At 43.0% G+C, this 26,941-nt stretch overlaps 1 protein-coding gene across 1 annotated transcript in view; it reads right to left on the bottom strand.

Annotated features, from left to right (window-relative positions):
* Positions 1-26,941, bottom strand: part of PLEKHH3 (pleckstrin homology, MyTH4 and FERM domain containing H3) — a 361,278-nt gene that overhangs the window by 135,335 nt on the left and 199,002 nt on the right. Inside the window, exon 5 of the mRNA XM_089681295.1 lies at positions 25,711-25,868. Coding sequence (XP_089537421.1) covers positions 25,711-25,868 — 158 coding nt within the window. The remainder of the gene's footprint in view (positions 1-25,710; positions 25,869-26,941) is intronic.

Raw genomic sequence — 26,941 nt, 5'->3', positions numbered from 1 at the left:
CGAGCCCCACAAGCACCGCAATCCTCCCTGGTCTGGATCGGGACCCCCAGAGCCTTGTCCCCATGCCAGGGCCAGTAGCTGGGAGGGGCTGTAGTGGTTCTCAATACCCGAACCCTGTGGCGGGCAGGGGACCTAAGCGGATGCCCGGCTTGGCCCCTGCAGCCTCCACTGCATCCCTGCAGACAGCATCTCTCCCACAGCGGGCAAAACTTGGCCCTCCTGCAGCAACGGGCCAGGATCGTGACATGGTGGCCTCTTCTGCTGGGGTGAGTGACCCTCTGCGGCCCCCCAATCTCCTTCTAGCCCTGTTATACCAGTGTCCAAGGCTTCGGCCAGCTCACTAGGCCAAGACTCCCCTATGTCTTCTCCATTGGATAATGAGATAGCAGCTATCTTTTTCAGCCAGAGCAGTGGTGTGGAACCTGACCCTGATAGCCCTGAGAACTCTCCAAAACTCCCACCGGCTCCACCATAATACTCGGGAGATGCGACCCTTATCACTCGTTTTGCTGATCTACTACAAACGCCAATTAGAGCTACTACTAGATTGGCGGCTGATCTCAAGCAAGATTTCCAGGAATTGGGCCAACGCCTTGACAGTATTGAATCTAAAGTTGATGCGACAGTCCACAACGTATCCCAAAATTCCAATATGATTACCTATGTACAGGATCGGTTGGAGTAAGCTTATTCTAAAACTGATGATCTAGAGAACCGGGCCAGACGTTATAATTTCCATATCCGAGGGCTCCCTGAATCAATCAAAGAGCTCACTAGCTGTGCCCAATCCCTCATGCGATCCGCGATGACTGAAATTGATGATCTTCATACAGAAATTGATCGTATACATAGAGATTTGATCCCCCCTAGACAGGGGGGGGCCTCCTAGGGATGTTATTGTTAACCACATTTTTTCTGAGTCAAGGAAGCTGTCATGAAATATAGTAGAGAAACTCCGGAGCTGGAACTTGCGGGACATAAAATTCAAGTATTTGCTGATGTTTCTCCGATCACTATCCAGAAGCGGAGGTCTCTCAAGCCACTACTTTCCCACTTGGTGCGGAGGAATATTCGTTACGTTTACATTTACGTTTTGATTTTCAGGCTTTGTAATATAGTCTATAATATGGTGGCTTCTCAGTGGTTCCTTTGGGAGCATTAGCCACCACTGTTAGGCTGTTTTGGGAGGAATGGGGGAGGGAAGAGGAGGGGAGGGAAGACTAATATAATTTTTTTTCTCTCCCTCTCTATATGGCTGTTTTTGCTGTTGCAATATGTCTATCTGCTGACAATGGTGCTTGTGGGATTTCGGTTGCTTTAATGCTGCATTATGCTGATATTGGGTTTTTTTGGGGGGGTTTTCTTTCACTTCTTTTTCTTTGGACTATTTTTTCTTTCCTTTTTTTCCTTGAGGGTCAGCTGTCCTTATTACTGGTTAATCCTAATATTTCCTGTGCTCTAGGAGTGGATAGCTCTCACCAACTATAGTTCGTCAATTGTTGACCATGTCTCCCCAATGGTCTGAAGAGGGGTCATCCGATTGCTGTCTAATAATGTTCAGAGGTTCAATTCTCCCTCCAAACGTATTAAGGCCTTTAATTCATACCGCTCTTTTGGGGCGGATATTGTAGCCCTTCAGGAAACACATTTTCCCCCTTCTTTTACCCCACAATATGTCCACAAAGACTACCCCCTTTGTTACTTTGCTAATGCCACGGAGAAGAAACGAGGGGTTGCCCTTTGCTTATCCCGCCGTTTGTCGTTTACTGAATCTGAAATTATTAGGGATCGGGAGGGACGCTATCTTCTGGTGAAAGGTCACTTGGGCGGAAACTCAGTTTTTTAATATACTATGCTCCAAATACTAATCAGATGGAATTTATTCATTCTTTATTGAGCTCTTTGGCCTCAGAGCTTGAGGGCGATGTTATTTTGGCTGGTGACTCTAACTTAGCATTAGATCAGATACTGGATTGATCCCGAACCGCCATGCTTCAGTCCCCTTCTAGACAGAGCCGTAAGTTTGCCCAGCTTTCATATCGCTACGATCTCATCGATGCCTGGAGAGAAGCTAACCCAACTTCTCGAGATTATTCTCATTTCTCTAGGGCTCATAATTGCTATTCCCGCATTGATCACATATTCCTCCATACACGCTCACTTTCCAGAATGCTCACAGTTAAAATTCTTTCCACACCTTGGTCTGACCATGACCCGGTTTATTTAACACTCTCATCCTGAACGCATGGGAGGACTGCTCCTCATTGGCGCCTTAACGAATCTATCTTGGGCAACGCTTCATACTGTCAGGATATTTCTACACATTTGTATTTTGAAATCAATAAGGCAGGCGATACGACTCCGGCTATTAATTGGGCGGCTCATAAGGTCTCTGTCAGGGGGTTTCTTATTCAACTTTCCTCACGACTTAAAAAAGCTTGCAATAACTTAGTTTTAACTAAAACTCAAGTATACACTGACCTTGTTACTCAACACAAACAGAATTTATTAGTTAAACTTGACCAAGCCCCGTTAGAACTTAACCTATGCATTATCACTACAGCCGACAATCAGTTACAATGGTCCAATCATAAATTTTTCACTTAGAGAGACAGGCCAGGCACCTTATTAGTGCGTAAGCTCTCTCCCAAACATTCTCAAGTGGCTCTCCCCAAAATCAGACTAAATACTGGTACTCAGTCTCAAGATCCCAGTAAGATTCTCCAAAAGTTTCACTCTTTCTATACTGATCTGTGCCGTTTGCCTCAAGGGGACATTTCTTCATCTTCCAAAAGTTTCCTGAGATCTGTCATTCTTCCTTCTCTTCAAGAGGCCCATAGAAACTTAATGGAACAGCCTATTACTTGGAAATTCGGAATGCCTTAAAAACCTCGCACCTCATAAATCCCCAGGACCGGACGGCCTTTCTCATGCCTATTTTAAAGCTTTCCCTGACCTCCTGATTCCACATATGGCCCTCTACTTTATTTACGAGATGAGGGAGTGGTACCTTCCGATGAAAATATAGCGTTCATTAGTGTCATTCCTAAACTCAAAGATGCTACTGTAGTCTAATTATCGTCCTATTTCCTTAATTAATTGTGATCTCAAGATCCTTACTAAAGTTTTGGCACTCCGCCTTCATACATTTTTTGCGCTTTATATTCATGATGATCAATCGGGATTTATTAGCGGTCGACAAACACTAGATCAAATTTGTCGAACTCTGGCACTGCTGTCAGCTGTACAATCTAATTGGGATAACTCATTACCGAGGGAAGTCCTACTGTTATCGTTAGATCTCCATTCGACAGCTTATCTTGGGACTATTTATTTCAGATGTTGGGTGCGTTTGGGTTTGGCCTCTCCTTTTTGACTTTAGTGCGGGCTCTATATTATAATCCTTCAGCTCAGGTTTCTGTTCTTGGATACAATTCAGCCCCTCTATCTATCGAGAGAGGTACTAGACAGGGCTGCCCCCTTTCCCCTCTACTTTTTGCATTGGCAATGGAACCACTTGCTATTGCTATCTGTTCTGACCCTACTATTTCTGGTATCTATTGTGGCCAACGAGATCATAAATGTGCCTTATTTGTTGATGATGTCCTTATGTATATATCTGCTCCTCGAACATCTCTACCTAGTCTCCTCCATTTAATTCATCGATTTTCTATGGCCTCGGGTCTTACTCTTAATTCCTCTAAAACAATTGCTTTAAATATTTCTTTACCTAATTCGGAGGTTCAATATCTTCGGGACTACTTTGATTTTCAGTGGGCCCCCGCTCTCTCGCCTATTTAGGGATTCATCTCACGAGCTCTATCTCATCGCTATATAATGCTAACTACCACTCTATTTTTAAAAGACTTAAGACTGACTTACATGACTGGGTGGATCTTCCCTTATCCTGGTTTGGTAGAATTCCATTAAAATGACTTTTCTGCCAAGACTATTATATTATTTTTGGACTTTACCGATCATGGTACCTAGACGGGAAATCTTACTCTAACACCATCTGTGTTTCAGTGGTGGATTAATAAGGGTTTTTTGCGTATTGGAGACTATTTGAAATGTTTTGCTATCATCAAATTATATCTTTTATAACTAGTAAACTCAAATTACTAATAGAACCCTGTATACTTACTCCTCTAGAAATCTCCTGCAGGGCTACTGGGATGTTAAAAGGTCACCTATCTAATATTTATGCTTCCCTTGTTGATCCACATGTTAAGCTTTCTTATATGGTACAGTGGGAAAGGGATTTGAATAGTTCTCTAGATTTGGACACTTGGCAGACTACAGCTAATGTAATGTAGCTAAAATCTCGATTAACACCACACTTATTGAATCTAACTACAAACTGCTTCTTCGATGGTATCTAGTTCCTACACGTCTTGCTAAAATGTACCCATCTATGTTGTCACCCAGCTGTTTTCGACACTGCGGCAAGAGGGTACTATGCTCCACATATGGTGGAAATGTCCTGTGGTAAATAGATTTTGGATCAGTTTATTTAACTTTATTTACTCAGTAACCAGAATTAATATACGCAGATCCCCTGAAATAGCCTTATTTCATCTATTGCCCATTGATATTCCTAAGAATTCAGTTAAATTAATTCTTTATATTTTGTCGGCGACAAGAATTACTATAGCTAAACGTTGGAAACAGTCAAAAATTCCGCTGGACTTGGTCAAACAGAAACTTAATTGGATTATGATTAATTATAAACTTACTAGTATAATTATGAAAACCTCTATATTTGAGAACACCTGGGAACCATGGATTAGGTATCTCTCTGTTATTTAATTGACTTTTGGCTGGCCCTCTTTCTTTCTTTTTCTTTTTTTAGCTTTATTCTCTACCCTCTTTTTCAGTTCTTTCTTTAATTTCCGGTCTCTCTACCTTTGTTAACTGTTTATATGATAATACCCACATCTTTTGATTAATGGAATAGTTGCTTAAACTCGACCAAACCCTACTGGGGTTTCCAGTTTATTGTTCACTACATTATTGGTCGATATATTATTATGTAACTACACATTCCATAACGTTGATTGTTTACTACAACTCATCATGTGGGTGGGTTATGTTTCCTGTATTTCTGTATAATGTTTCTACAGATTTTCAATAAAAATATTGAAATATAAATTTATACAAGATTTTTGGTATTATCACCATTTTCACAAAGTTTATTTTTCCTATCCAGGAGAGTGATCTTTGTGAGCTTCCCCTCAGCTCGTTCTTTATGTCATTTATTAATGGGATATAATTTACCAGGTATATATTTTTAAGAGACGAGTTCAACTTTATGCCTAAATATTTTAGTTCTTTTTCCCTCCATGTGAAAGGAAATTCATTTTGTAATATTGTATTCTCCAACTTTGAGACACTAATATTTAATATCTCTGACTTTTGTACTTAGGGATGCAGCGAAATTTCATTGGCCAAAACGTTTCGGCCTAAAACACACCTATCGTCCGTTGGCCAATATGAAAAAAGCACCAATATAGGAGCAAAAAAAAAACCCGCCCCCTCGCTGCTGCCGCCCCTCGCCACCGCCCACTGCTGCCGCCACTCGGTAGTTCTCAACCTTACCTGAGAAACCATCAAACAATCCTGGCGCTGGGCATAGAGATTACTGAAGGAAAGATGGCCTCCACTCATCTCTATGCCCTTGGAGGACCGGAGCGATGTCACTTCCAGTTCCGGCCATATTTTTTTTTCTCTCTTTTTTTTTTAAAGCAGATCAATGCTTTTTTTGATCTAATGCTTTACATTGCAGAGGAGAGATGTGGGGTCTTATTGACCCGATATCTCTCCATATAGAGGACCTGACACTAATTATTTCTTTCACAAGGGATGCATGCATAAGAATAAAAGTGATTACAAATGTTTTAAAGGGACAGTGCAAATAATAAAAATAAATAATAATAAAAAAAAAAGTTTAACGTCCCCCCCGTGCTCACACGTAGTGGTGAACGCATAAGTAGGCCAAGTCCACACATGTGAAGTATCACCACGAACGTCGGAGCAAGAGCAATAATTCTAGCACTAGACCTCCTGATAATTAAATTTATCTTCCAACCCGCCTCTATTGCCCCCCCCCCCCCCCCCAGGATGCTAATCTCCCTACCCTCCCCCTGAAGAACAGGAGACACTTTCTCAATCCAATACGACAGCACAATTTGCCACAGAAATTGCTTCTACCCAACCAGGGAAGGCTCCCGGGCCTGACGAATTCCCTCTGCTTTACTATAAAACATACCAGGAATACCTGACACCTCATTTTTGTCCTCCATTGCTATGCTAGTGGGATATGTTATCCCACAGGACATGTTACGTGCTTCTATCGCTGTGATCCCAAAACCTGATAAAGACCCACTGTTGTGCTCGAGTTATAGACCAATTTCCCTTTAGAACAGCGACATTAGACTCTTTACAAAAATCTTGGCCATGTGCTTGAATGCTCTAATGCAACGTCTCATTGCACCTGACCAGGTGGGTTTTATACAGATGAGAGAATCCAAAGACAACACTATCCACACTCTGAATGTTATAGAGAAAGCTAAGAGATCCTGCGTCCCTCTACTGCTCTTGTCCACTGACGCTGAAAAGGCGTTTGATCAAGTGGACTGGAGGTTTCTTCAGGAGACACTCCGCTCTGTCGGAATGCAAACACCCATTCTGCAATGGGTGTCATCCTTATACATGAACCCCACTGCCAGTGAATGGCCTACCTACACTCTGACCCTTTCCCAATCTCGAATGGCACCAGACAGCACTGCCCCCTATCTCCCCTACTATTTGTCCTCACTCTTGAGCCTCTCCTTCCCCACATCAACTCCAACCCAAACATTAGTGGAGGACAGGCGGGTGCTTTTCAACACAAAGTGGCGGCCTACTTTGACAACCTCTTATTCTTTATTGCTAATCCCCTGACCTCACTGCCCTCTTTGCTACAAGAGCTGAAGCACTATGGGGCTTTCTCCAAGTTTAAAGTTAACCTTCAAAAATCAGAAGCCTTGAATGTCTCCATACCAGAAACCACACTGGTGAGTCTTTGTCCCTCATTCCCATTTAAATGAGCTAGTCATTCAATACAATATCTCGGGACGAAAATTCCCTCCAATCTAAATGCTGTTTTCCTCTTGACTTTCCAACCTTTCTTGACTACGTTGGCGACAGACCTCCAGAAATGGGACAGTCTTGCTGTTTCCTGGTTTGGCTGTTGTAATGTACCTAAGATGAATGCAATGCCTATACTTCTGTACCTGCTAAAGACTTTACCCCAGAGCTTCTTCCACGCTGTGTGTTCAGCGTTCATACGGTTCACATGGTGAGGAAACATCCACGTACTGTTCCAACCAAAGCTAAAAGGCGGCAATGGCTTTCCAGGCCCTGCCCTGTATTACACAGCTGTACATTTGACACGAGTAGTAGACTGGTGCAGACACGGTGAACTGAAACTATGGGTTAGACTGGAAGGGAAGATGGCTCAAGCCCTATTCGTTGGATTGCCTTGGGCTGGCAAGCCACACACTGCATACTTGGCCTCCCACCCGATAATTGGCCCTAAATTAGCGGAGATGGACAGATTCTTCCGCCTATCATCCTTGTCTGGCTTTCCTTCGTCAGTCATTGGACACTTGGAAGAGCCCTCCAGCTCTCACACTTTCTATGCTCCATGCCTAGGCCGGCACTCTTCTTTCAGCAGCTTCACTCCTTTGAGGAGCTCTGCCTGCAGGACGGCCCGATCTCTGGTACCCTTTCATCTTGATATGGAGGTCCAACTCTGTTGGACCTCCATGCAACTGTCAATACCCCTTTCTTAGCAAAATGGGAGAGGGATCTGCGGATGAATTTTACCGTACCCCAGAAAGAACGCATCCTCTTCTTTGCGCACAAATCTTCACTCTGCAGCAAATATCAAGAGTCCTTTTATAAAATTATTGCCTGCTGGTACAGGACTCCTTCGGTCTTGGCCAAACTATTCCCCAATCAACCAGACCGTTGCTGGAGATGCGAACAAAATCCGGGCACTCTCCTCCATATCTTCTGGGAATGCCCTAAACTCCAGACCTTCTGGAGGCCAGTGCTCCAACTCATACACAAATTTACAGACATATCTCTGAATAATGACCCAGCAGCAGTCCTCCTTAACCCCACTCCCATGGCTAAGAAACGCTATCATAAATCTCTCCTTAAGCACCTCCTAGACGCAGCACATGAATGAATCCCAAGCCAACTGAAACAGACAGCTCCTACTGCGACTCAGTGGTTTACCAGGGTGAATGACATTGAACAGATGGAGGATCTGACTTCTTTTTCTGTACTATAATGTATAAAGAAAACATCTGGTATACTCTGACCCTAAAAGTTAATTTCCCAGTGAAATTCAGGGCCTGAATTTTACTGTTCTGATGTAAGTGCACATTTTATTATTGTTTACTACTTGGCAATAAACATACTACACAATGGAAGCTTGTGTTTTATGTTCCATATGAGTTGTTTGCGCAGCATTTGATCTTGCTTGGAGAAGGAGCCAGTATTGAAGTGCTGATCCCTGGGGGGAGATTTATATACAGTGGGAGCAGCCGTTTAGAGTGATACTTACCTGGAGGATCTGTGAGAGGGACCCTATTAAACGTTTTGACTCGCAAGGGTCGAATCTTTATGGTGAGAGGCTGATTCAGCCGGTGTTCAGATGATCTTCTGCTCAACTATCAACCCACTTTTGCACACAAATACCAGCACGAGTGTTCTTTGTTCAACTGAGTGTGATCATCCTTATTTGGACTTTATATACACGGAAATATATTTTGTTTGTGTGCAGTTGCACTTACTGAGTTCACATATATGCACATTTTGACCTATTCACTATATGGGGTATGTTTAGGTACATATATATGTTAATGTACATTCTTTATGTATATGTATATATTCACTTGTAAAAGCACGTATTGTTTTTCAGTTGGAAGGATTGATTTTTTTCACCATAGGAATTTAGATTAATTCACATGTGTGTATTATGTGCATGATTTCACTTTAGTGGACACCAATTTTGTTCATTTATTTGATATTTATTTACCAGGTGTTTTATTTTGTCCACATGTTTATTTGAATACAAGCGAGTAGCGCTACATTGTTTCCACTGATGGTATTGTGCTTTCAGCCAGCAGGCTGTATCTTCCGGAGAAGTGAAAAACTTCAGTGTCACCATCCTGGACACAAAGTTTGGCAGGAAAAAGCATGCTGAAGGAAATAACTTTGGCACAAGGTTTTGCATAGAAATGGAAATAAGGGCGTACAATGATTTTTTTTTTTTATCTTCATGGACATCATTAATGATAGGTATTACTAATAGTGAGCTTTTGACATAGGACTCCAAGTCTCAGTCCCAAGAAATAATAGTTGGATAGCAACTGAGGTTCTCAGAATATGGGTCATAAAAAGACACCATAAACCAGACCTGGAATTCTATCTGGAGGAACTATCTGAAAGCATTCTATTGTCTGACCATCTGGATTAAAGATGTAATCTACGAACACTGCAATGTTAAGTGCTCTCTGTGGTAAACTCTACCACCTAACCCCAAGGGAACAGATGATAGATAAATAAGTACCATGGGTGGTGAAATATGTTTAGGATTTGGATCGTTGGACTGGGAAAAAGTATTCTAAAAGAGGTACTTTCAAGCAGAAGGCACAGGAGGACTTGTGGTACGACCATTATAAAAAGATGACACCCAAATAAAAGAGATGTGTTGGATGTTAGAATACATGAGTAGGGCTGAGAAAGTGAATGCTCTTACTATGGCATTTAAGAACAAATCATTACAAACACTTGAATGTAGAGACAAGCAGAAACAGTCACTAAATTCAAAACCCCAGAGTTGTGGCTGTGATGACCAGGGGGACGATGAGGAATTGTCAAGATTGGGGCTTTATGCAGTCACTCAGTCCTTGTCAACAACTTGCTCAAGCACTGATATGAACTGTCATCTGTCAGCAGCTGACAAAAAAGGGAAGCCCACAAAATAATGCCAAGTTTGATAAAAACCCAGATGAATCACAGAAAGACTGTGAGGCACAGGAACAAAAACAGAACGGTAGAGGAGCAAGGCAGGGGAAGGCCATGCTGGAGTTAAGTTTCCCAAGTACTAGTGATCATATACAGTTGTGTTCAACTAATAGTAGTGTGTTGAAATAAGTGAATAAAGCTCAAAATCCTTCTAATAGCTTTTATTTCCATACACACAAATGCATTGGGAACACTACACATTCTATTCCAATTCAAAACATGAAGAAAAATATAACAAATGTGTGTTCCTCTAAAAAAATGAAGAAAAGTGAATATTAGACTGTTCAAAAAAATAGCAGTGTTTGTATTCTTCTTTACAAACTCAAACATTCACTATATACAGTGGGGCAAAAAAGTATTTAGTCAGCCACCAGTTGTGCAAGTTCTCCCACTTAAAAAGATGAGAGAGACCTGTAATTGGCATCATAGGTAGACCTCAACTATGAGAGACAAAATGAGAAAAAAAATCCAGACACTCACATTGGCTGATTTGGAAAGAATTTATTTGCAAATTATGGTGGAAAATAAGTATTTGGTCAATATCAAAAGTTCATCTCAATACTTTGTTATATATCCTTTGTTGGCAATGACAGAGGTCAAACGTTTCCTGTAAGTCTTGACAAGGTTGGCACACACTGTTGCTGGTATGTTGGCCCATTCCTCCATGCAGATCTCCTCTAGAGCAGTGATGTTTTGGGGCTGTCGCTGGGCAACACGGACTTTCAACTCCCTCCAAAGGTTTTCTATGGGGTTGAGATCTGGAGACTGGCTAGGCCACTCCAGGACCTTGAAATGCTTCTTACAAAGCCACTCCTTCGTTGCCCGGGCAGTATGTTTGGGGTCATTGTCATGTTGGAAGACCCAGCCACGTTTCATCTTCAATGCCCTTGCTGATGGAAGGAGATTTGCACTCAAAATCTCACGATACATAGCCCCATTCATTCTGTCCTGTACATGGATCAGTCGTCCTGGTCCCTTTGTGGAGAAACAGCCCCAAAGCATGATGTTGCCACCCCCATGCTTCACAGTAGGTATGGTGTTCTTTGGTTTCATCTGACCATATGACATTCTCCCAATCCTCTTCTGGATCATCCAAATGCTCTCTAGCAAACTTCAGACGGGCCCGGACATGCACTGGCTTAAGCAGGGGGACACATCTGGCACTGCAGGATTTGAGTCCCTGGTGGCGTAGTGTGTTACTGATGGTAGACGACGTTACGTTGGTCCCAGCTCTGTGCAGGTCATTCACTAGGTCCCCCCGTGTGGTCCTGGGATTTTTGCTCACCGTTCTTGTGATCATTTTGACCCCACGGGGTGAGATCTTGCGTGGAGCCCCAGATCGAGGGAGATTATCAGTGGTCTTGTATGTCTTCCATTTTCTAATTATTGCTCCCACAGTTGATTTGTTCACACCAAGCTGCTTGCCTATTGCAGATTCAGTCTTCCCAGCCTGGTGCAGGTCTATAATTTTGTTTCTGGTGTCCTTCGACAGCTCTTTGGTCTTCACCATAGGAGTTTGGAGCGTGACTGTTTGAGGTTGTGGACAGGTGTCTTTTATACTGATAACAAGTTCAAACAGGTCCCATTGATACAGTTAATGAGTGCAGGACAGAGGAGCCTCTTAAAGAAGAAGGAACAGGTCTGTGAGAGCCAGAAATCTTGCTTGTTTGTAGGTGACCAAATACTTATTTTCCACCATAATTTGCAAATAAATTCTTTCCAAATCAGCCAATGTGATTGTCTGGATTTTTTTTCTCATTTTGTCTCTCATAGTTGAGGTCTATCTATGATGCCAATTACAGGCCTCTCTCATCTTTTTAAGTGGGAGAACTTGCGCAATTGGTGGCTGACTAAATACTTTTTTGCCCCACTGTAAACTGAAAAATGTTTGAAAATTTTGCTTTCCTTTGAATCACTTAATTAATATTTAGTTGTATAACCACTGTTTGAGAACTGCTGTATATCTGTGTTGCATGGAGTCAATCAACTTCTGGCACCTGTAAATAGGTATTCCAGCCCAGGATGATTGGACTACATTCCACAGTTCTTCTCTATTTCTTGGTTTTGCCTCAGAAACTGCATTTTTGATGTCACCCCACAAGTTTTCTATTAGATTAAGATACAGGGATTGGGCTGGCCACTCCATCACGTCAATCTTGTTGGTCTGGAACCAAGATGTTGAACGTTTACTGGTGTGTTTGGGGTCGTTGTCTTGTTGGAACACCCATTTCAAGGGCATTTCCTCTTCAGCATAAGACAGCATGACCTCTTCAAGTATTCTGATGTATTCAAACTGATCCATGATCCCTGGTATGCGATAAATAGACCCAACACCGTAGTATGAGAAACATCCCTATATCGTGATGCTTGCGCAACCATGCTTCACTGTCTTCACAGTGTACGGTGGCTTGAATTCAGTGTTTGGGGGTCATCTGACAAAAGGTCTCCGGCCACTAGACCCAAAAAGAACAATCTCACTTTCATCAGTCCACAAAATGTTGCGCCATTTCTCTTTAGGCCAGTCAATGTGCTGTTTGGCAAATTATAACCTCTTCAGCACATATCTTTTTTTCAACAGTGGGACTTTGCGAGGGCTTCTTGCAGATAGCTTGGCTTCACATAGGCGTCTAATTGTGACAGTACTCACAGGTAACTTTAGACCTTCTTTGATCTTCCTGGAGCCGATTGTTGGCTGAGTCCTTGCCATTTTGGCTATTCTTCTGTCCATTCGAATGGTAGTTTTTCGCTTTCTTCCACGTCTTTCAGGTTTTGGTTGCCATTTTAAAGCTTTTGCGATCATTTTAGCTGAGCAGCCTATCATTTTCTGCACTTGTTTATATGTTTTCCCCTCTCCAATCAACTTTTTAATCAAGGTACGCTGTTCTTCTGAACAATGTCTGGAACGACCCATTTTCCTCAGAATTTCAGAGAGAAATGCACTGTAACCAGCATGTACAACATTTGCTGCCTTCCTTCCTTAAATAAGGGCAATAATTGCCACCTGTTTTTCAAAGAATGAATGACCTCACTAATAGAACTCCAAACTGCTATTATTTTGAACATGTTCCTTTCAATTAGTGATTCAATTACACAGAATCAGCAGCATGCATGTCATGACTGTTGGGTCTGTTGGATTTCTATTACTCTACTACACCTGCTAGTAAATTATTTGCCATGTAGAAATATCATTTCTACCAAAAACAGTGATTGATCAGGTTAGTGATGTCTGACTGCTATTATTTTGAACACAACTGTACATGCTAAGTGTTAGAAGCCTGAAGATGCTACTGGGATGTTGGGCCTCTGTATGTGACCAGGCTGTGGAAAAGTCTTACACATGTGGTATCCCCATACTCAGGAGGAGTAGCAGAATGTATTTTGGGGTGTAATTTTTGGTATGTACATGCTATGTGTTAGAAATATTTTATAAATGGACAACTTTGTTTAAGAAAAGTACATTTACATTCTTTCCAAATTTTCTGAAAACTTGTGGAAAAAAATTACATGTTCAAAAGACTCATTATGCCTCATAGAATATACATTGGGGAGCTTGCTTGCTGTGTGTGGCCAGGCTGTGGAAAAGTCTTACACATGTGGTATCCCCATACTCAGGAGGAACAGCAGAATGTGTTTTGGGGTGAAGCTGCAAGCATGCATATGCCGTGTGAGAGGAATAACCTGTTAATATAACAATTGTGGGAAAAAAACAAATTTTATTTACTTTCTTCATTTTCCAAAGAATTGTGGGAAAAAAATTACAGGTTAAAAAAGCTCACCATGCAGCTTAATAAATACATTGGAATGTCTACTTTCCAAAAAGAGGTCATTTGGGGAGTATTTGTATTGTCCTGGCTTGTTAGTGTCTCAAGAAATGAGATAGGCCATCAGTACATCAGGTGTGTTCAATTTTCAATGATTGGTACCATACCAAATAATACACACAGATTGGGATTATTTTTACCAAAGCACTGTAGCAGTATACATTTTGGCCCAAATTTATGAAGAAAAATTACTTATTTGCAAAATTTTATAACAGAAACAAACAAAACTAAGTTTTTTCAAACTTTTCTGTCTTTTTTAATTTATAGCGCAACAAATAAAAAACCCAACACTAATTAACCACCACCAAAAGAAAGCTCTATTTGTGTGAAAAAAAATTTTTTTCAATTGGGTACAGTGTTGCATTAGTAATTATCATTCAAAGTGTGAGAGCGCTTAAAGCTGAAAATTGGTCTGGGCACGAAGGGAGTAAAAGTGCCCTGTATTGAGGTGGTTAAAAGAAGTATGACTTTTTTTCCCCCCCCACTTATACTTACCTAGGTGAATGCAGCATTAGTCCAATGCTGCATCTGTCCCTCTCCAGCTCTGTGTGGGAACTCAGCGATCAAATGATCGCTGAGTTCTCACAGCCGCTCTGAGAAGAGACCAGTGACTGTCAGTCACCACTGTCTGCTCTGCCCCCCCCCCCATCCTCACTGGAGCACTGGGCTGTGTAGGGGGACTGAGTAGCTGGCTCAAGCTCTCAGTGGCTCAGATGCTGCTTCAGACCTTCGGGTGAATCCTGACTTTAAAGTCTGGATTTTTCCCCAGCCTGGACCAGATCAGTGACGTCAGCCAACAATGGGCTTCAGCCCACTGTCAGATGAAAACGGGTCACGGGAGTGCAGAACGAACTGCACTCCTGTGATCCACATGAAAAGTACAGACAAAAGAGCTTTAGCTGTACTTCTATTTTAAGTTTGCCTACCCCTGCTCGAACACTTATATTAGGCTAAGAAGTATGAATTTATGTCAATGTTACTTACTACTTTATTGTTAAGAGTATTTTTAAGCTTTTAAATTACGTCTATGTCAAAGATCTACAGAAGATTTACTTTCTATATTCAGCAGCCATGCTGGTACATGTCAGTGGCATCACCAGGGTTGGTGTCACCTGTTGCGGTAAAACATAGTTATACCAACACAACACCCCCTGCTGCCTCTTAACTATGTTTTACCGCACCACCACATCAGCACGACTCCCCCCCACCAGCCTGCCACAGTGCTCTGATCTGCCGCTGCGGAATGAAAGCAGGGACAGGACAGAGCAGTAGACATTGGGCAGGATAAAGCTCTCTCCTGTCTAGCCTGCCACAGTGCCCTGCAGAGCGCTGGGCAGGTTAGGTTTGGGCTTGATGGTGTCCAGGGCAGCCATCAAAAATTGTGGGGCCCCTTACACAGCTTTAGGCCTAGCCCCCACTCCCGCTTCCCCCCCCAGGCCTGACCACCAACATTACCCCAGGGCCTGCCCACTGGCTGTCCCACCGAATTTGCCCACTGGCCATCCCACCGAGTCCTCAGTGGGCCGACTTTTATTTGACACTCTTACAACATAATATATGAGAAACATAACAATGAGAAATGTATTCCAAGTCATCAGTGCTTTCAAAATTTAACAGCCAGGAATTATATTTTGGGCAAAGAAACAGCGCCATATATTCAGCAAAGAAATGGCCAAATCCAGTAAAGAGACATCCCCAAACATTCAGCAAAAAGATGGCCCAATCCAGCAACGAGACATCTCCATATATTCAAAGAGATAGCCCAACCCAGCAAAGAGACAGCCCAGTGAGGTCCAGCAAAGAGATGGCCCAGTCCAGCAAAGAGACAGCCCAATATATCCAGCAAAGAGACAGCCCAATATATCCAGCAAAGAGACAGCCCAATATGTCCAGCAAAGAGACAGCCCAATATGTCCAGCAAAGAGACAGCCCAGTCCAGCAAAGAGACAGCCCAGTCCAGCAAAGAGACAGCCCAGTCCAGCAAAGAGACAGCCCAATATATCCAGAAAAGAGACAGCCCAATATATCCAGAAAAGAGATAGCCCAACCCAGAAAAGATAGCCTAGTCGAGTCCAGCAAAGAGACGGCCCAATTCAGCAAAGAGACAGCCTAGTCCAGCAAAGAAACAGCCCAATATATTCAGCACATAGCGCCAGGCAGCCCAATCCAGCAAAGAGACAGCCCAGTTGAGTCCAGCAAAGAAACAGCCTAGTCCAGCAAAGAGACAGCCCAATCCAGTAAAGACATCCTCAAACATTCAGAAAAAAGATGGCCCAATCCTGCAAAGAGACATCCCCCTATATTCAGCAAAGAGATGACTCAATCCAGTAAAGAGACATCCCCATATATTCAGCAAAGAGATGGCCCAATCCAGCAAAGAGACAGCCCAATATATTCAGCAAAGAGACAGCCCAACCCAGCAAAGAGATGGCACAATCCACCAAAGAGACATCTCCATATATTCAGCAAAGAGATGGACCAATCCAGCAAAGAGACAGCCCAGTCCAGTAAAGAGACAACCCAGTATATCCAAAGAGACAACCTAGTCTAGTAAAGCGACAGCCCAATATATCCAAAGAGACAGCCCAGTCCATTAAAGAGAGACAGCCCAATATATCCAGCAAAAAGATAGCTCCAGGCAGCCCAATCCAGCAAAGAGACAGCCCAGTTGAGTCCAGCAAAGAAACAACCTAGTCCAGCAAAGAGACAGCCCAATATATTCAGCAAAGAGATGGCCAAATCCAGTAAAGAGACATCCTCAAATATTCAGCAAACAGATGGCCCAATCCTGCAAAGAGACATCCCCTATATTCAGCAAAGAGGTGGCCCAATCCAGCAAAGAGACATCCCCATATATTCAGCAAAGAGATGGCCCAATCCAGCAAAGAGACATCTCCATATATTCAGAAAAGAGGCAGCCCAGTCCAGCAAAGAGAAGGCCCAGTCCAGCAAAGAGACAGCTCAATATATTCAAACAGATGGCCCAATTCAGCAAAGAGATGGTCCAATATATTCAGCAAAGAGATAGCCCAACCCAGCAAAGAGACAGCCTAGTGAAGTCCAGCAAAGAGACAGCCCAGTCCAGCAAGAGACAGCCCAATATATTCAGCAAAGAGATAGCCCCAGACAGCCCAATCCAGCAAAGAGACAGCCCAATATATCCAGCAACAAGACAGATCAATATATTCAGCAAAGAGACGGCCCAATTCAGCAAAGAGACGGCCCAATTCAGCAAAGAGACATCCCAATATATTCAGCAAAGAGATGGCCCAATCCAGCAAAGAGACATCCTGATAAATTTTAACGCAAATTACATCCTAATCTAGCAAAGAGATATCCCAATATATTCAAAGAGACATCCTAATCCAGCAAAGAGACATCCCAATATATTCACCAAAGAGACATCCCAATATATTCAGCAACGAGACAGCCCAATCCAACAAAGAGGCATCTCCATATATTCAGCAAAGAGACAGCCCAAACCAGCAAAGAGATGGCCCAAACCAGCAAAGACACAGCCCAATACATCCAGCAAAGAGACAGCCCAGTCCAGTAAACAGACAGCCCAATATATTCAGCAAAGAGATAGTCCAGTCCAGCAAAGAGACAGCCCAATATATCCAGTAAAGAGATGGCCCAGTCCAGCAAAGTGACAGTCATAGGCAGGTTGGCAGCACAGGCCCACATCCACAGATGTAGCTCTTCAGCATCCCTATAATCCCAGTCTGCAGGAATGTTAATTCAACTCACAGTAATAGGAAAGGAACTGTGCAGCAGCAATGCTAGCACTTACATTCAGTGGGCAGGCCAGTCCACAAAGGCTTCCCTAGGCACACACTACTGTTCTGCTCTCCTCTCCATCTTTCTCTAGTCTTCTGGGCTCAGTTTGACTGAACTGTGCTCTATCACTGCCAGTTACGTGACCACCGACACCCCGCCCAACAAAGGAAGCTGCAAGTGAGAGGAGGCTCAGGAGGAGCCTCTCTGTTGTGCCATGTTCCCCCCTCCCTTTCTTATTGAATTAAATTATTATTATTATACAGGATTTATATAGCGCCAACAGTTTGCTGAGCGCTTTACAATATAACAGGAGACAATACAGTAACAATACAGTTCAATACAAGAGGGATTCGAGGGCCCTGCTCCTTACAATCTAGGAGGGAAAATACAGTGGTGCGGGCAGCTTGGGGTGGCTGGGCCCCTTGAGGGCCTGATGGTGTCACCAATGTGACAGGTGGCACATGGGTGCAGTCCGCACCCCCATAGTGATGCCACTGGTACATGCAGTTCTATGGCTTTAACTTGTAAGGTTCTGCTATCCCACTCGACTTGGCTACACACCCAGCTAGGATATCTCTTTTCATTCTAGATTGGCTCTTTGCCTCTTAGGGTTCCTAGCAGTCTGACTGTGTGTTTCCAAGTGTAGTTCAAGTCTGTTTCCTGCTTAATGTCACCGTGCAGCTCTACTTGCTCCTAGAGATTCCTGTTTGTCTGCTTACAGAGTTATTCGATCCAAGTTGTCTCATGTCTCTTTGTATCTGTCCCCAGTATATGTGTGTTTCCATGCACACCTATCAGCTTGAACTGTACTCCCTACTGCCCAGTGATTCTTGTGCCTCAGTGCTGCAAGGGATTTTAATTCCAAGTGGCTGGTTGCTTGGGTGAGTCTGAGAACTGCAGCCTGGGAACTCGTTGCATCTCCACCACCAGGAGCACTGGAGAATACAAGGTGGATCCTTAGACTCTGCATTCACCTTCACTATACATTTGGGCATGCTGTATTCTCCTCAGTACCCAAGTATCACTTGGGATAAGGGTACTGGTATCAAATGTCTAGTGAAGCACTGTGCTCCACATGCGGGTTAAATTGTGCTCAAAGAGGTACTTTACCTCAGGGGGTCTATTGTGCATCTTCTCCCATCTCTGGCATAGAACACAGGGATGCACCTTATTTCCCCTAAGAAAAGGCTTGATTTGTGTTCTTCACCTATAGCAGCCCCCTTTCCCATAAGGCAAGCAGGCCTATTGATATCAAGCCTGACACCTCCCATACAACTACAGAAACTTCCCTTGGAATTTGGAGCAGAGTTAAAAGCTTGGCTGTTAGATGTTGAGCAACAGGATGAGATTTTAAATGTGTTAAATGCTGCTGGTAAACAAGTTACCATACACATCACTTGTGTCACACTTACCCCTAACGCAGGTGGTCAGACACTATAGTTGGCTTCTGTGTTCTTCACCTCTAGCAGCCCCTTTTCCCATAAGTAGTCAAGCAAGCCTACTGGTACTCAGTTGCCCCCAGAACACAATGTTATAGCGCCTGGCTACTACGCCGGGGCAGGAGCACATTGAGCACAGAAAACAGGTACTTGTAGTAGTCAGACAGGCAGAGTGGTTCAGTGACAGTCCAGGTACAAGGCAGGCAAGGTTCAAAATAGTCAGGGTCAAATCCGTAGTTAACATGCAGGCACAGTTCAGAGAGCAGTTGGTATCCCATCTGAAGTAGGTAACAAGGGAAATTAGACTAGCAGAGCAGGGCAGACAAACAAGAAGCTTGAAGAACATGTTACAAACACAATATCACAAGCACGAGACTGCAGGCTTGGCTGGCTTAAATCAGGTTTGGTCTCCACATACAGACTGGCCATATCCATCACCTTGCAGGTAGACAAACAGACAGGGAGAATGTATCACAACCAAAACTAGAATGCTGGAATGAGACCAGCAGCAGTGATGGAGCACGAATGCTACACGCACCTGACAACTCATTATTTGTATCATACAGGATTTGTATAGTGCCAACAGTTTGTGAAGTGCTTTACAACATCAAGGGAGACAGTACAATTACAAGTTCAAAACAGAAGGAACAAGAGGGCCCAGCTCATGGAGCTTACAATCTAAAGGGGGTGGTAAAAAAGGTAATAGCTGTGGAGGATGATATGATGGAGGTGGGGTAAGTTTCCCTGAATAATTGGGTTTTCAAGAATGATCTAAAGGCGGACAGGGCAGGAACTAACTGGACATACTGGGGTAGAGAGTTCCAGAAGATGCAAGAGCTGCTGCAGATGTCCTGAAGGGGAGCATGACCATCAAAAATTATAATAGAAAAAAACAGTCCAGGTGTATGTATTAATTTGCAGTTTCTAATCTTCCAATATCCCAAATCCTCTGTGCTGTAAATCCCTTTATCGCTAGCAGCTCAGCTCAATTTTTTAACCTATATGTAACAGGTCACGTATGCATATTCCCCGAAGGTGACAAATCATAGTGTTTTCCGTAAAAGGTTACTATTTACTATCTGTAGTGCAATCACATAAATCCACTTTAAGATCACTCCTTATTAGCAACATGATCTTTAGTACGGCGATAAATACATTTTTTATTTCAGTGTCAAATACAGTTGTGGCCAAAATTATTCAACCCCCAATGCTGTAAAGGGGTTTAGGGACTATAGTGTACATTTGGAATTGTATTCAGAATCAAATCCTACAAGGACGTTGTAACTACCCAAATGCAACTAAAATGACATCAATTGTTTATGTAATACAGTAGTAAATGGTTCTTATGTGGTTTCTTCATTGCCACAATTATTCAACCCCTTAAAGACTACCACTCTGAAGAACAGAGGTTCATACAGGTGCTTTCCATCAGGTATTGAAAACACCTGTGGATGTCACCGAGCAGCAATCAAGCATAATAAGCACCAATTAGGCAGCTTTAAAATGACTGTGATACTCAGCTCCTTCTAGACATTTACTGGTGTGGTTACAAACATGGTGAAGGCAAGAGAATGGTCCAGGAAGACAAGAGAAGAGGTGATTTCTCTTCACAGGAAGGGCAATGGCTATAAGAAGATTGCAAAGATGTTAAACATACCAAGAGACACCTTAGGAAGCATCATTCGCAAATTCAAGGCAAAGGGCACTGTTGAAACGCTACCTGGTCGTGGCAGAAAGAAGATGCTGACTTCGACTGCTGTGCGCTACCTGAAGCGTAGAGTGGAGAGAAGTCCCCGTGTGACTGCTGAGGAACTGAGAAAAGATTTGTCAGATGTGGGTACAGAAGTTTCAGCCCAGACAATAAGACGCACACTGCGTAATGAAGGCCTCCGTGCCAGAACTCCCAGGCGTACCCCCTTGCTGTCTCCAAAGAATAAGAAGAGTCGACTGCAGTATGCCAAAAGCCATGTGGACAAACCACAAAAGTTGTGGGATAGTGTTCTGTGGACTGATGAAACAAAATTAGAACTGTTTGGGCCCATGGATCAACGCTATGTTTGGAGGAGGAAGAACAAGGCCTATGATGAAAAGAACACCTTGCCTACTGTGAAGCATGGTGGAGGGTCAATCATGCTTTGGGGCTGTTTTGCTTCTGCAGGTACAGGGAAGCTTCAGCGTGTGCAAGGTACCATGAATTCTCTTCAGTACCAGGAGATATTGGATGGAAACGTGATGCAGTCCGTCACACACCTGAGGCTTGGGAGACGTTGGACCTTTCAACAGGACAATGATCCCAAGCATACCTCCAAGTCCACTAGAGCATGGTTACAGAGGAAAGGCTGGAACATTTTGGAGTGGCCATCGCAGTCACCAGACTTAAATCCGATTGAGAACCTCTGGTGGGACTTAAAGAAAGCAGTTGCAGTGCGCAAGCCTAAGAATGTGACTGAACTGGAGGCCTTTGCCCATGAAGAATGGGCGAAGATACCCGTAGATCGCTGCAAGACACTTGTGTCAAGCTATGCTTCACGTTTAAAAGCTGTTATAACTGTAAAAGGATGCTGTACTAAGTACTAAGATTGAATGTCACTTGGGGGTTGAATAAAACTGATAATGCTGTGAGCACAGAAAAGACATTTGTGGTTATTTCATTATAACTGTTATGTTATATTTGTCTGACCTACAAGTGCCTCTTTAATGTAAATGTAAGCAAGATGACTGAATGATCAAAAGCAATGTCAAACTGGCCAAAACACTCAATTTCAGTGGGGGTTGAATAATTTTGGCCACAACTGTAGGTGCCCCTAAAGTGCAACAACCTGCTTTTAAAATCAAGAAGGTTTTTATATTTTTTTTTATTGTTTCCATGGAAACGTACACGACTAGATCCCATATATTTCAGCTTTACACCACCAACATCCCATCCCCTGAGGAAGCCACGCCCCTGTGGTGGAACACGTGAGGGGTGGAGCCGGTGACGTAGGACACTATCTCCAGAGAGAAGAAAACGCCGAGTTGTGTAAGCGAACCTAGCACTCAAGGGGACAGAGTTAAAGATCATAGTATACACAGCAATTGCTCCACAAGCTGCAGCCTTCATATATGTTGCCCCCAGTGGTGGTCTTAAAGTGGATATATGCGATTTATCTGTAGTGCACCAGCGGTAGTGCACTTTTTAATGTGAGTGTATTTTTAGCTTTTAATTAATAAATAGTAACTTTTTGATTACATTGTCTATGGTTTTCCTTATGCTTTGATTTATAGGCATTAGTGTTGGAACTGTTGAAGATTTTTTAAGTGGATTGCATCAAGAGACGTTTTCAAGTGGTCTCGGCATATCCAATTTATCCCTATAGATCACATCTGATCACATATAGATCAAAAATTTGAGGTGAGCAGATAGTGGGAGTCACAGTACGTGGTGTTTTTTTTTTAATCATGGAGGATTGGGATATTGGAAGATTAGAGACTGCAATTTAACACATACACATAGACTTTTATTATAATTATTTTATTATAATTTTGATGGTCTTGGAATTCTATGGGGTTTTTTTTGTATCACATAGATATTGGAGACAATGCAGCACTGAATAACTTTTTAGTTACATTAGAGGAAAATGCTTTCCTGGGAAAGTTTATTTGGGTACAAACATAGGGCCACAGCTTTCCTAAACCTCTTTCTCCACCTTGCTGTTGTCCTGATCTGTGTAAACCTGTTAGTCTTCCTTATGCAATTAATAATGTACATTACTATCAAGAGAATGAGCACCAAAGCTATAAGGGTGTGTATCTCAACAAGGTATCTCCTCTTGAGGAACACAGAGGCCACAAACTCAAACTACTCTCTAAATGGCCTGATCCAACCCAGACCAATACCAAAGGAATTTGCACATTTAAGAGAGGACCCCAAAACAATATACAGTCAAAGGAAAAGGAAACTATGTTTATGATATTTTTCCCATTTTTTTGTTTTGTTTAGTTTTAGGGAGAAGCCTTTAAATTTGAGTAATAAAGCACAGTCAGATTTGACTTAATTCTAGAAGTTTTTTAATTAAAGTGGAGCTCCACCCAAAAGAGGAAGTTCGGCTTTAAGGACTGCTCCTCCGCTCCCCATTAAGGATTGGCACGTTTGAGGGGCGGGGCGGGGAGCGGGTACCCGAATTTGACAGGTACCAGTTCCCAATTGCCGTCGGACTGCCTAGGCGATCGGAAACGGAAGGTGTCCTCCCTCCTCGTAGTCTTCTGGGACACGTGACAGGTCCCAGAAGACTACAGGACCATTCATGAAGTGCAGCTTTACTCGCGCATGCGCAGTGGGTACCCGGCTGTGAAGCTGCAAGCAGTCACAGCCAGGTGCCCACACTGAAGATGACGGCCTCCAGGAATCCAGGACGGCAGGTGAAACTGGCTGTGGGACACACACCACGGGACAGAGGGACAGGTAAGTGGCTGTTTTTTGGACAGGATGAGTGGAACTCCGCTTTAACAGGTTTTTTTTCTCCTTTTTTAACATGTGTACCTGACGTGCAAATTTATACTGCTAGTGTGGGAGAGGAGCTGCCTTTTGTTAACTGCTGCAATGTTTTTTTTCTCTAATTCGGTTAGCAATAGTTTTCAGGGCAACTATGCAATGTTTTATGTTTTTAATCAATACAAATTCAATGCTCATTAAGACTAGGTTCACACTAATGCGGTGCCGGACACCATATGCAATTTGCACAGGAATCACATCCACACCAAAAAGGCGAAGGACCCTTTTTTTACTCACACCTGCAATCGTGTGGCTTTCATGAGATCTGGTGCAGGTGTCAATGTTAAATTAATGACTGCCAAAAACAGATCGCAAAATGCGATGCAATTGCCAGAAGTCACAAGGGTGAGAACACCCATGTGATTTCTGCCAATCGCCTCATGTTTTACAATCTGTTTCAAGGTGTCAATAATTTAACATGGACACCCGCACCAGATCGCATGAATCCCATGCGACTGCAATGCGGTGCAAGAAATGCCATGATTCGCAGTGTTTCCCGCACTGCATCAGTGTGAACCCAGTCTAATGTTTAGGCATCGGTTTTGGCTCAACTCCCCCTGCCTCTTTTACTTATCTGAGTCCTCATTTGATCCAGTGCTGTGCACGTCTGCAGCTCTTCTCTCCCCTCACTTACATGTCTTGCTGGGTTTGCTGGGGCACTGGAAGCCTTTGGCTCCCACTGTTGTCAATCAAAGCCCAGTCACAAGTAAGAGGGGGGTGGGGCCGAGCCCCGTTGTCTGTGTCAATGCACAGCAGCAGGGCTCGGGAGCAAGCAAGCACAAGTGCCCCCATGGAAAGCAGCTTCCCATGGGGACACTGGACAGAGAAGAGGAGCCAGGAGCGCCGGCAGGGGACCCGAAGTTCAGGGCTTACTCAGGTAAGTATAGAGATGTTTGGTTTTTTTTTTAAAAAGATTTTCTTTACAACCACTTTAACAAAGTAAAGCAAAATGTGTAAGATAAAAAGCATTGTTGGAGCACCAATAAATCTGTACCTTTTTTGATTTTCTCAGGTTTCTTCCCCTGTATATTGAGATAAGGCACTCATAACAGATATCTGATTTCAATCTAAAGCTGGCCATACAATAGACAATTTTCTTATTCAGTTTTCTTTAGATCTAACTTCAACTATGTAGTGCCAGGACCTGCCTGACTACATACAAACTGAAAGTGTTTAGGTGTGACCTCAAATTATATGGTTTTGGTAAATCTAAAGGAAAATTATACAAGAAAATTGTATAATGTATGACCAGCCTAACACTACTACCTTGATGTTACCTAAGAACTGTCTAACTCATTGAAGACTGTATCATCAAGATTCACAGATAATCACAAGATAATTATTTAACGTCTCTCAATTTGATGATTTTCCTCAAAATATCTACTTTGAGTGGATCTATTATCCCTATGTTTTGTTTTGTTTTTTTCCACCTGCGGCTACATATTTTTGTGCACCCACTTAAACTGTGATGTTGATCATTTTTTTTATGTCTACGTACCTTGACCTATTGATGCATTATTAATATTCTTTTGTATACCCCAATTATTTGTAATCTGTATTAAAAGAATAAAAAAGTATCATGTTCTCTTTGTATTGCTTCCATTGTTTAAAATACTTGGTAATCCTGCCAGTCCCTATTCTCCTATTTCATACCGACCACACTAGGCACAGAAGCATATCCTTCCCAGCATGGTCAGTTTTCTGAGTTTGCTGGGAGCAGATTCTGCCCTTCCTCCAAGATATGTGCTGACACTCCCCCTGCACAGCTCTTCACTTGAAAGATCAATATATTGCTCTCTCTGCCTCCTGCTGACCCCCCCCCCCCAACCCCCACCCCGCTTAGCCTCTTATGCAGATAAAAACAGAAGTTATGTGATCACTTGTAAAAAAAAAAAAAGGAACTTATAATGATATATTTATAAATAAGATGAGGGTTCATTTGCAAACTAAGATATTGTTTACTCCCATAGCACCTTCATTGAAGGTATAGAAACAGTATGACATCAATAATAGTGACAATAAATAATAAAAACAGATAATCATGGGATCTGCTTACTTCTATGTCTTTAATAAGCAGTTGTGTGGGTGTCTCCTGAGGGTCTTTGCTGTCAATCACTTTCTGGATGGCACACACCCAATGCACTGCCTCGTTAAGATGTTCTGTATACAGCCGGTAACAGTGCTTCCTCCCATACACTGTTACATTCCAGTACCCTGTGGACAAGCAGTGTAAATTTTGGTGTGATGAAACTGCAGAATCATTCCTTTTCGTACATCTAGTCTGTCTGCAGTTTGCACTGCTCAATGGTACAATGTAGAGACAGACATATGTATACCTGAAAACTTTATGACATGGTAAGGAGGGACACCTATTAGCAAAAAGCATGTAGACAAAGATCACACCCGTTACATGAAGAATAATACACAAAAATAATTGGTTAAACCAGTGTCTCAACCTTTTTACCATCAGGGCGCCCTTGAAAAGTATTTTCAGCCGCGAGGCACCCCAGTTTAAGGCCTGGTTCACATTAATAGGTATCAAAATCATACACGTTCCCAACACACAGACAAACATGCTGCTCTTTAGCAGATACACAGCGCTGTCCTTGATTCTTAATGGTACCCGCACACAGTGGCAAATGCAGTGTGTTTTTGGTGCAGCGCAATTGTTTAGGGACTTCTTGTCCTGCGTTTCTGTGGGTAGGGAAGCCCACTGAAATTAATGGACTGGCCTACATGCAGCAGCACAGATGTGAACTTCCATTTTGGGGTGCCCATCTCCACACTCCTAACCCCCTCTCTGCTCAGCTCTATACCAGAACTCCCTGTTCACCTCTGTATCCCAAATCCCTCTCTTTGCTTACCTCTGAACCCCTAACGCTCCGCTCACCTTTGTACCACAAAACCCTAAACCCCCTTTTCTGCTCACCTCTGTACCCCAAAACATCCTCTGTTCACCTCTACACCTCAAACTCCCCACTCTCTGCTCACCTCTGTACGCCAAACTCCCCATTCTCTTATCACCTCTGTACTACAAACCCCACCTTCTGCTCATCTCTGTAGACCAACTCCCACTCTCTGCTCACATTTGTACCCCAACCTCCGTCTCTCTACTCACCTGTGTACCCCAACCCCCTCTCTCTACTCACCTCTGTACCCCAAACCCCCTATCTGCTCTGCAATGTACCCCAAACCCCCCTCTCTGTTCACCTTTGTACCTCCAAACCCCTCTCTGCTTACCTCTGAACCCCTAACACCCCGCTCACCTTTTTACCACAAAACCCCAA

The sequence above is a fragment of the Staurois parvus genome, unplaced genomic scaffold, assembly GCF_062004578.1.
Source record: "Staurois parvus isolate SC_StPar_1 unplaced genomic scaffold, SC_StPar_1.0 ptg000263l, whole genome shotgun sequence".
NCBI classification, from domain to species: domain Eukaryota; kingdom Metazoa; phylum Chordata; class Amphibia; order Anura; family Ranidae; genus Staurois; species Staurois parvus.
This window is presented reverse-complemented; position numbering and strand designations above follow the sequence as displayed.